We start from the raw sequence: 11,872 nt of genomic DNA, 5'->3' as shown, positions 1-11,872 counted from the left end.
ACATTTTGTGGCCCTTTTTTTTTGGTTTTTTTAAATTTTAACTTTTGCGCATTTTTTTTTTTTTTTTTTTTTTTGCACACAAAGCAGTGTGTAATTGTGCTAGAGTTTTAGTTTATAGTTAGTCAGTTTTAGTTTTTGTTGTTGTAAGAATTAACTTCATTTATCACCGTTCACATAACTCCATGGTTCCATTGAGTAAGTGCTTTCTTAATGGAAGAAAGTGACAAAGTTCTTCCACAAACAATGTAAATATAGGGCAATCTTGGAGCTTGAAGCTGCATAACATTTGAGACTCAAGCAGAGAGTCGTCTTCCAGCAGAACGATTGTTAACATTCAGTTGGAGTTACGATAACCTGGTTTAGATGTATTAGAACGGCCCAGTCAAAGGCCGGAAATGAAGTCAATTAAGAACCTGTGGCAGGAGTTAAAAATTAATGTTCAAAGATGATCTCCATCCAGATCTGACTTACTGGAGCTATCCCTCAAAGATATGTTGGGGGGGAAAAAAGCAACAACAACAACAAACCCCAAAGACTTGCAGCTAAAACTGATTGTTCAAGGGTTCTGACTAAATGAATGTCACACATTTTAGATTTATGCTTTTAATTAAAATCCATAATTTTCCTTTTCTTTCCACTTCAGAATTTGATGCCACGTGCTCCGTCGATCGTCAACTTCTGGGAACAAAAATAAATTGTGAATGTTTGTGAATCAACAAAACATTTTGGACAAACGTGCCGGGTTCAGACCACAAACCGCTCTGGATGACTTCACAGGTGTCAGTCCCCAGCAGAGATCGGAGGCACAGGTTTGGGTGGAGATGCAGGGATACATTGGAAAATATTTGAACTTTGAACGAAGAGTTTAAAACTCTAAGCACATTATTTGTGTTTGAAAAGTTGTCAGATTGTTTTTTTTTTTTACTTAAATCTGACTTCTTAACAAGTTGGAGTGGCGATCCAAAATCTAGAGTGAAAAGTTTCAACTCTGCAGAGATGAGCTTCCCCACGTCACGCCTCGGCCTCAGCCTCCCGGAGGCCGTGTTGCATAAAGCTGCAGCTGAGATCATATTACTGCAGCTATTGAATATTAAAAAAAAAAGACTCGCTTCCTTGAGATTTCCCTCTGCTCACTTGCTTTATTGAGTTGCAAGCGAAAGGAGAGCGGCTCGGGTCGGCATGTCGGTGTGAAAGGGGTTTGTTTCTCATGCGTGTGGTGCCATAATATTCCCGTTCAGGAAATGACTGTGAGACAGACTTCGCCCCTCCCAAAGTTGGAGCGCAGCTACAGTATTCTGAACTAGCCTGAACTCCACAGAACACAGTCAAGTGCTGCAGGTTGGCTGAATCTGTTTAGATACAGTATGCACTGTGTTCTAAGAGCTGCACAGGCGGTTTCGCACACTGCAAGTGCAACAGCCATCGTTTTTAAACCTGTAAACTCTACTTAGGCGTTTGGGAGTGGTCTGTTGGGATTTTTTGTGTGTGTGTGTGTGCTGAGTGAACCTGGTATTTTAAAAGATTGAGGCAGGTGTCTGTGCTTTGCATTCCTGACCTGAGTTAAGGCTCATTTCTGCGTCTTTCAGTGGAGATCTCTTGCTGTAAATCTGGCAAAATGGGATTGAACGTGCATCGCGTGCCGCAAACCGTTTCCAATGAAACAGCTTAAGAACATTTAGAGCCCTTTAAAGGTCCGTGATCTGGCGCTCAACAGACATTAAGCCCATTTTCTTCGATAAGGCCACTCTTTTAGTGAGCACACCTCCGGCGTTAAAAGAATGTGGCGTACTGCTGTGTACACACACTGTGCTAACACATGTTATTTGCTCAGCCCCAACAACGTAATGGGGAGAAAAGGACATTTTTTTAATAAGACAGAGAGTGAGGGAGTAGCAGAGAGGTGTTACTTCCAGAATCCAGAATCCACTTCCAGCAATCCCGGTAACACAGACACAGCTGGTTTGTGAGCTGAAGAGAGGACTGAGTGTCACGGTCTTAAGTTTTTTTCGAAGCCTCCAATGGCGTTTCTTCTGGTGTTTTCCTTGTATGGAGCCCCGTATATTTTTCCATGAGCTCTGGCCAGCTTTCTTGTCGTAAAAGATACTCCGCTCAGAATCATGCTGCCATTACCATGCTTCAACATTTGAAGTGATGTGGCCATATCAATGTCATTCAGTTTAGATTTTTGCTACAAACAAAATAAAAGTTTTTTTTAATTTTTTTTTTTACTTGTATTATTTTTTCACTTTTCACTTGTACTCTTATTTTGAAATGCCTCTCGACTGATGTGCCATTCTGCCTCTTTTGGAAGTTAAAGAAAAGCTACTAACTTATTAACTTTTCAGATCCCCCTAGTCTTTTTTTTTTTTTTTTTTAATTGACCAGCAACATTTCTAGATCAATTTTCTGGTGTTGCTGGAAAATTTAGGACACTCGAGAATGCACATAGTTTGTTCTTATTATTCCAAACAGGCATGTATTTTACAGTTTCTGACAGGTTTTATTGGAGCATAATAATAATAATAATGATATATTAATGTTACTTGCATTTCTTGAGGCAGTAATGCTAATGTGGTATGAGTCAGCAGGAATGACAGTGATCAGTGTGGGAGTAGCGAAGAGCTGTCACTTCCGAAATCCAGTTCCAGCAATCCCAGCAAAACAGACACAGCTGGCCTGTGGGCCGAAGAGAGGACCAAGAGCTGAGATGTTGTGCTATTTGATCATCGAGAGTCATGTTCTTTCCAAAGCTCCTTCCAGAACATTTAAGGCGATTTACAACAACCCCACACACCATCCCGCTTGCACAAAACAAAGTCAGGTTTGCCAGACATTTACTTCTAAAGAAGCAGCACAAACTGTAAACTTTTTATGACGGTACTTTTTTTTTTTTTTTACCAGATCTCCCACTATGAGCTCGCACAGCTTCAGACTCTCTTTTGCTCTTTCTCACACTGGCTGCGTTCCCTCTTTGCTCTCGCCTCCCATCTTTTCCCCTCCTGTTGCTTTCCTGCCGAGCGTGGTGTGGATACGCCCCTGCTTGGCTGCCGAGCCAACTCCAGACCCTGAGATTGCACGCAGGAGTCGGTGGATTGCATCACTGCCTGCGGGGGGAGAGCCCACAGATTTTGATTGAGAGGGAGAGGAGGGCGGTGTGTGTGCGTGTGTGTGTGTGTGTCTGTGGAAAACAGACGGCAGCGATAGACATGGTGGGAGTCTGTGAGGAAGAGGAAAGAAAGAGAGCAATAGAAGGGAATGGGAATATAGCCTGAGAAAGTGAAGAGGAAGTCAAGAGGGAGTAGAGATGAGGCAGATTGTTTTTTTTTTTTTACGTGGAAGTGTGGGAGAACAGAGATGAAAGATGAGGAGTAAAGGTTGGAGGGAACCAACCTCCAGCGGCCTCTCACCGCTGGAGGTGGAGAGACCCATCGGAGTTACATGAGGTTAAAATAAAGCAGTTTGGGGATGGCTTCTCTTCTCTTCTCTTCTCTTCTCTTCTCTTCTCCATGCTGCGCTAACTGCATCCTGCCGTTTACCACCCTACAAAACGGGGATGTTGTGAGACGCCCCGCGTTATTGTAACATTACTCATCGCCAATCTTCAAAGCCCTTGCAACCACTTGTGCAAAGTGCTGCACACGCTGATGGATGGGATCGTTCTCCTGTGGACGCTGTCCTGAAATGCCACATACTGCGTTGCGGAAGAAGTTTTATTCCAAAAGTCGCTCTGTCTTCAGCTTCTTTCCTCCCCTTTTAAAAGCCCCCCCCCCCCCACCTCCCTCACCCCCCCAGCATGATGCTGCCTCCACGTGTCACTGTGTTACAATGTTAGTTTTCCTACCAAACATAGATGTAGGCTAGTTTTTGTCTCACTTGACCAGAGAAGAACATCCTTTTCACTGATTTACATCAGTTTTTTAAAAAGATTTTGGACAAAATAAAAAACTTAGCACAGGTATGAATATTTTTGTGTGGCACTATAGATTCGGCTATACCAGGAAGGGTATCTGATCAGACCAGAGAATGAAAAGACGCGTGACCGCATGTCCTCTCAGTGTTGGACAGCATGTTCACTATGAAGGGCCAGAGAGAGACAGAGAGAGACAAGCAAATTAAGTGCAGCTAGGGGAGTTTTCCCCTGCGCAGCAGCGTTTTCCAGCTAAATCTGCCTTTTCTATTAATTTGTTCTGTCAAAGCATCTCGGAAGAATGTTTTATTGCAGAACTGATTGCTTTCTGATCATGTTCTCTCCTGAGAGCACAGTGTTCTTTTTCTAATGACCTGGCGAATAAAAGAAGCACAAAGATCAAAAAAAACTCTCGCCAAACCATCCCGTCCGTCACTCAGGCCACCGCGTCGTGCCACAGTCCTTAACCCTTCTGGGCCATAGGGCTTACTGACACAATGTGAAATCTCAATCAGGCTTTTTATAGACCATTCATGTCCTGATCTCTCTGCATGGCAGAGTAGAAGTCTCTCACATTAAAAACGTGCGGTCACAACCGCTTGGCTTTTGTTTCTTGTGAAATTCTCTCCGTCTTCAAAGACCATAAAACGTTGGTAGACCGTTGTGACACTGTCGCAGGTCTACTTTGTGTTTTGTTGACGTAGGAAGATAAGCGGCAATAACTCAAACACAATCCAGCTTTGGGTGCTGTAAACGACTGTGTAAAAATATACAAAAAAACCTAAAAAAAATAATATTTAATGGTGTAAAATAATGTTATGTACAATAATTCCTTGGTAGGGAGCGTTTTAAGAAGAATGTGCTGCGTTTTCTGGAGTGTCTTTCTATTCAACAATTTCAAAATGACACTTTGCTTCCATTTTTAACATTGAAGCTAAAAATCTAACATTTAGGAAGTTTGTCAATCTGTCATGAAAATATGCAGTATCATAACAGATTTTATTTTTCCTTTCTTACTGACTGCTGGACCAATTCGACACATCTTAAACGCAGTCAGCTGCATTAAGCATGCTCTCCTTCTTTCTCTCCCTTTGACAACAAACCGCAAGCGCGACCCGCCCTCCGTGTTCGGCTGCTCCCTCCCTCCTGGCACCTTCCCTCCTTCCCTGCCTTCTGCCTGGAATTCCTCCGTGTCTGAAAGCTCTGGCTGCAGGCCATCGGTAGCTCACTCAGAAGCTTCCTGTTGCACTATTTTCTTACTTTACTAAACCTATCCCACCCTTTTCTTCCCTTCTTTTACTCACTTTTTTCTCCTTTTGAACCTCCTTTTGCCCCCATTTGCTCCATTTTGTGCTAATGTATTCCTGCTTTTCTTATATAAAATCCTGAGAGAACTGGTGGCTGTTTTGGACTGTGCTAATGCAAACGTCTTTTTCACCCCCCCCCATCTGTATTCCGGGGCTCCACAAACTGTTTTCCCTCAAAAGCCCTTTCCCTGGGGACTGCATGCATTCTGCTATTACATAATACCGTCTAAGATTCAGTATGTTTGCAACGGGGCTGAAAAAAAAAAAAAAAGGACAATTGCAGGTTTAATTTAACGACATGAGCAGCAGAAAACTTAAAAGCCCCGTTAAGTTTCTTAGAAGATGTACAAATGAGAAATAATCATGTAACGCTCCAGTAAAGTGATTAGGGCTAGAAGCACACGAGAACAACCCACAGTAGCCGCAAATGTGAGTTTAAAAATTCAAGTGAAGAATACAAGGAAAAAAAAAAAAAAGAACGAGAGAATGGGAGGCCCCAAAGAAGGAGGAGTGGAAACTGAGGTTTCCTGTCTGAGGAGGAGGCTGAATAAGGATGACAAAAGCCCGAAAAAGAAACCTCTCAGCTGAGCGACTGTGTGTGTTTGTGTGTATGCTGGGCGATCCGTGAGAGACGGAAGATGCGGGTGGGTTCATGTACCCGCATAGGTGGGGTCCTTAGCGGCTATTACCTCAACCCACGTCAGTAATGACGGAAGAGGGAGTGAAAGAGTGACCTCATACGGGTCTGATTCCTTCAGTTTCTCAATGTGAACGTATTAATAATTCAGTATTAAAGCAACTCGCTTTGTTTTTTTCATTGATAGAGCAGAAGAATTTGATCCGTTAAACCAGAAACTATTCCAGAGATTTGTACCCATTAATGAGAAGTTCTAACTCCATTTATGGACCCCAACTGTAAAAGGTCAGGGGTCGCAACTTACCCACGTCTCAGTCATTTATAACTCACCCAATCCTTGTACCTTGTTGGACGGAAACACAAGAAGCTTTTACTCTTTCCTTTTAAGTCCGTTAGTCTTATAGGTGCTGCTGTTGACGACGACTCTTTTCACACATTTAACAGTGTTTAGGAAGAAAATGTTCTGCTCTGCGGTGATTCATGTGATGGACTTAAGGGAGTTTCTCTGTTCACATCAGGCCCGTTTCCACTACAGAAATCCTTTTCCAGGAACTAGGGCAGCTTTTTTAATCCATTTTTAAAATGTATTAAATGGTAATAACTGCAGTCAAATGTGACTGAAGCTCAATTACATTAATTCATTAATGAGGTTTCATTTCACTGATTTCTTGACAGACTTCTAGTGCCCCCCCCCACCCCCCTTCCTCCTTCCATCGCACCTTGAAATCTGGGACGCTTCAGGGATTTACTGGGAGGAAGAAATCAGCCTAGGACGACTTTGTGTTTTCATAGTGTTGCTTGGATCAGTTGGCCTCAGTGCATGCGTGTGCATGTGTGTGTGAAAGGGAAAATGAGAGTGAGCGCTCAAAGAGCCCCGGGGAGAGATGGCTTACCTCCTACAGACCACCTCCCAGGGTCCCGGCAGGAGGGAGATTAAGTTACAGCCAACCTCCGAGGGGGCCGCGCAAAATCTGTAGACATACACATTCTTTCAAACCTCCTAAATACCGCTCGGAAAATAAAATATTGCACAATATGATTTTATACCCTGAAGCATAATCACCTTATGGTTAACAGCTATGTCCTCTAAAGCAGACGGGTCTGAAGCCTAACCCTCCCCGTTCTGATCTCCTCAGATCAGATCAGGTGAAAGATCAGGCCAGTCAGGGCCGGGTCAGCCTTGATCCGTGCGCTTTTAGCCCCAGAACACAGAGGTGTTGAAACACGCAGCCCTGCGTTTGACCTGATGCCCCTTCTATGCTGTCTCAGTCGTTAACCCACCCGACTTTCATCCATCTTTGACCCAAACTTAACCCTCTGACACACACACACAAACGCGGGTGCGCACGCACACCCACGGATTCAAGAGTCTTCAAAGGGACTTGTGTTTACAATTTCAGGACTCAGGTTGGAAAGATTTACACGAGGAGATAGATGATAACGCTCGCTAAGAAGACACACACAAAACCTCCCTTTGAGGAATCTTCCTCCGGCACTTCCTCCTCACCCTCATATATCCTCGCTGCGGCCCCTGCGATCTCCCCTCCTCTCCCTCCCTCCCACTCAGCTGCTGTAGTCCATGTTTACTCTGCGAGAGATTGAGAGAGGGCCCAGGGAGGGACAATGCTGCCTTTCAGAGACACTGCCGACCCCACGGCTGAGCGAGGAAGTCTGCATGGGGGCCAGCCAACACCCCATCCTCAAACTTCACAGCCACCCACAGCAAAGCTTTACACACACACACACACACACATGCATGCATGCACGCATGCACGCACACACACACATCTCACAAGCATGCACGGACAGAACGCCATAATCTTCCCTTGCCTGCATCACTCCCCACTCTCTGCTGCACGGCCCTACTTGTTACACTCTTTCTTACAAGCCCCTTCTCAGTGGATGCTGTTTCAAAGATTCAGCCAAAATCCTGTAAGTCTAGTCCAAGATCCACACACACATTGAGTCACTTCCCAATCAGACTGACTGAGGGTAGGCAAAGGTGAAACACAACCGTGGGGACACTGGAGGCGTCTCCTCTGAGGATGATTGGAACTCACTAAGATAAGCTGAGTGTGAATAATAATATTATTACAGCTTTTTTTAAAAGATGCTTTTAGTGCATTCATCACATTTATAATGTTATTTTCAGTTATAAATCCAAATTAATATGGGTGAATGTTTGTTTGTTTGTTTGTTTGTTTGTTTGTTTGTTGCTATGTTCTACATATTGCGTAGCAAAATTCACACACTGCACATCAATGTTGAATACAGCATTCTCACAGTGAAACATAATGGTGGCAGCACCATGCTGCGGGGAGGCTTTTTATCTGCAGGAACAGGGAAGCTGCTTATACACAGGGAATTCTTGGAATAAGCTGCCAGAGGCTGCAGAAGACTTGAGACTGTGGTAAATATTCACCTTTGACACAGCCAGAAGTGGAGTGGAGGGTTTAGATCTAATCATATTCAGGTGTTCAAATGGCCCAGTCCAAGTCCAGATGTAAACCCAATAGAAAAAAAAAAAACTCGAAATGCTTTCAACTCAGATTGATTCTATCCAGCAAAAATCTTAGCCTGAACACTCGCAACTGTCGAAAAGCCAAAGTAATACGACTCTGTCATACGTCTGTGCAAAGGAGGTCAGTGTTTATTTGATCAGTTTTCCATAAACTCACATGGAAAACGTTTATAATTATGCAGTTGCCAAGGATTTTGATTTTCAAAGAGATTTCAGACATTGTTCTAAATAAGACAATAAAACAAAACCTCAAATATTACACCATCTGTAGACTTTTATAAATAGCTTATGTTACCAGCTCTCTCACATCCACAAAAGATATGTAGCCAAAACATACAAACAAGTAATTCCCCGCAGAATTTATGCAGAAGAAACTAATTACACTCATCAGACCTGCCCAACTGCGCCTTGATGTTCCTCTGTCTTCTGTTACGGCGCAACAAATATCAGTCGCAACATATTCACCGATCAAAACGACTGTGCTCTCTCGTGACACGTGCTCAGCTGGAAAAGTGACAGGATGTTTGTCTGTTTTTAACACATCACGTTCTTTCTCGTGCTTTCATCTGCTAAAATTGATCCCAACTGTCGGCAACATGGTGTGCAAACACGAAGGCCACGCAATGTTTAGATTTTATCCTTGCGAAGAACACGAGTGTCTATTTTTGCTGTAAAATCAAACTGATAGATAGCAGCACAAAGAAGCTCTGTGTATGTTACACACTCCGTTTCCCTGTTCATCCTCTTATCTTTGGCCGACGGGGGTCTCTGGACCCTCTCGTAAGCCCCCCGTGTATGGATACGCATGTGCAAGCTGAGGCCATCGCCCGCTAACCTCCATGCTCCATGCCTCCCAGACACAAGGCCCGTCGTCTCATGTGGCTCCCGGCCAGTCGCTCTCAAAGCCCACCATTCACGGCAAACCGTGGCCCGTATGAGTCTGTCAGCATTTGTGCGAAGGAGAGAGGAAGGACACACAAATTTGTGAAATTGTGGCTTGATTAATTACTTCTGTGCATGGATGGATTTTACTCGAGTGCCTGGCTTAGATGTGTATCAGGATGTAGGGCTGCACGCCTGTTTGTTGCCGTGTTGCGAAGAGGCTTTTGAGGAGATGTGTCCGTGTTTGTTTGGCGAGGTGGAGCAGTGAACCATGAAGCGTTGCCCTCTGAGGTTTGGGCTTTAAATCAGCAAATCCAGCTCTAGTACAGCCTGGATGTGTTATGTAGAAAACCTCTGATGATGTTAGAGAACAGAATCACCTCTTTATGTTAAGTCAGGTTGCCCTAACTCATGGGATTTATTGTTATATCTTCATATTTAATTAACGTCTTGTAAAAGTATTCTTGCCTCTTGAAAACGCTCCCATTTTTTTTTTAATCATGGTAAAGCCACAAACTTCACTGTGTTTTATAGGAATTTTATATGATAGAGCAACACAAAGACGTAGAAAACACTTTAATATTTGTTACAAATCTGACTTATTGTCATATTTGTATACAAGTCTTTTACAGAACCACCTATTCTTTTGGGACACATTTCTTCTTTCCAAAACAAAACTCAAGCTAAGTCAGATTCAACAAAGAGCATTTGTGAAACATAGATTTATAAATTCTGCTTCAGATTATTAACTTATTATCTCACATATTAACATACTATGATTGGGGTTTTTGTTCTGCTGGAAAGTGGACCCGTGCCCCAGTCTGAGTTTTTTCTTTTGCGTTGGTTAAGAAGTTTATTTCGTGTGGTAGTGGCAGCATCATGGTGTGGGGTTGCTTTTCTTCAGCAGAGAAAGGGAAGCTAGAGTTGATGGGAAAAGTGTTTAAGCTAAAGAACAGCCTCCCCATAACATGATGCCGCCACCACTGTGTTTTACTGTAGGAATTGTGTATGCAGACCAAAAGGTTTCATGTTTCCACATTTTCAATGGCCTCTAACGCCAAAAAATAATAATAAAAAAAAAACACACTGGAGATTGTGATTCTAACATGACTTAATGTGAAAAAGGACAAATTAACGTGATCAAGGAACTCTAAATGTCCCGCGGCTAAGGAAGAGGACAATTAAAGTCCCAAACAACAGCAAGGCCTCTGGCTGGGTTCAGAGGTCAGCGTGCTTCAGAGCAGGGAGGAGGTGAACTGAGCGGGTACAGCTGGAGCTGAAGGCCTGCGGCGTTGGTGGCGGGTCTCAAAGGTCCAAGTTGGAAGGTGGACAGGAGGTGGAGGGATGTTAGTATGGGTTACGCTGGTGGAGGGCCTGATGCGACAGTGTGTAAAAAGCCAGCAACCGGCCACGGGGTGAGGTGAAAAAGGCCCAGCGGAGGGGGCGACCATCTGGATCGGATTGTAGAAATTCCTCAGGAAGAGTGTGAGAGTAAAGGTCAGGGTGGAAAAAGAGAACGGGGTCACCGAGTCCTCATCGTGTGTGTGTGTGTATGTGTGTGTGTGTTTATTTTTCTTTCTCAGTGTTTCAGATTTTGATTGTGGTCGGTTTGCCATTGTTGGAGAGTGCTCCCTGCCCAGTGGGGTTGTGGAATATGAGATAGTTTTTAAACAAAGTTCATGTGGGAAAAAGTTGCAGGTGTGGGAACCTGCCCTCTGCTGTCTGACGCTTACAGTCTTGGACTGTTGAATTTCTTCACATTAGTTACTAAGAGATGTGAAAATAGACTGATCTCCAAAAAGTCTTCATCCGTTTTCTCTTGCTATAAACACAAACCTTACAAAGTGGCGCACGAGTGAAAGGAAAATGAAAGATTTTGAAAGCTTTTTTTTTTTTTTTTAACAAATAAAAACGTGAAGTATATAGCGTTGAAAGTGTGGTTCCTTACCTCAGTCCCTGCTTTTGCAGTTGGGAGGTCAGCGGGTTGCAGCCATGCTGTCGCTGGACGAGCCCCTGGACCTGAAACTACCTCGGAGGGCAAACGGGAAGGACAGGGGAACCCGCTCTCCTCTTCTCTCACCGCTGCATCCCAAGCGGGTTCGCCAGCTGCATATGACGGATGATGGGACAGCAATTATAGAGCCCGCTTCACCTGCATCTCCACACTCAGGTAGGTGGTAACCAGGCGATACCAGAAGCAGACACACTGATGTTGGCTAGTTTATAAGCCACTTCTGCACAAAACTGATGAAAATAACAGTGGGAAAAAAAAAAAAAAAAACTTAGATCGATACTTGGGCCAGACAGGTTTGCAGTAGTTTTTGTGATTATTTTTGTAATGTCCAACAACAGGGAGAAAGAAAAGCTCAGTCTGAGGAAAGGTGGTCTTAACCTCATGCGGTGTCCTTCACGTTAAGTCTATTGCCATTTATGAGAACCTAAGCCAGACGTGGGCAACTCTGAATCTCGAAGGCCAATGTCTCTCCTGTTTTAATGGTTTTCCTGTTTCAACACAACTGACATAAAAAATACTTCCACAGATAATGTCAAAGGCTATTGCAGAACGTGATCTCTCTTAATTCTCAAAAACTTCCCCAAAGTTTATTTCTTTGAGAATT

General features: G+C 43.7%; 1 protein-coding gene across 2 annotated transcripts in view; it reads left to right on the top strand.

Moving 5' to 3' along the window:
* Positions 1–11,872, top strand: part of glis2b (GLIS family zinc finger 2b) — a 34,570-nt gene that overhangs the window by 15,854 nt on the left and 6,844 nt on the right. For both annotated transcript variants that reach the window (XM_015025875.1, XM_015025866.1), the window contains exon 2: positions 11,223–11,424. In XM_015025875.1, coding sequence (XP_014881361.1) covers positions 11,247–11,424 — 178 coding nt within the window. In that variant the 5' untranslated portion in view covers positions 11,223–11,246. The remainder of the gene's footprint in view (positions 1–11,222; positions 11,425–11,872) is intronic.

Source organism: Poecilia latipinna, unplaced genomic scaffold (assembly GCF_001443285.1).
Source record: "Poecilia latipinna isolate Pla-1442-1.1 unplaced genomic scaffold, P_latipinna-1.0 Scaffold96, whole genome shotgun sequence".
In the NCBI taxonomy this organism is placed as follows: Eukaryota; Metazoa; Chordata; class Actinopteri; order Cyprinodontiformes; family Poeciliidae; genus Poecilia; species Poecilia latipinna.
The sequence above is the reverse complement of the archived record's forward strand: the minus strand, read 5'-3'. Positions and strand labels throughout refer to the sequence as shown.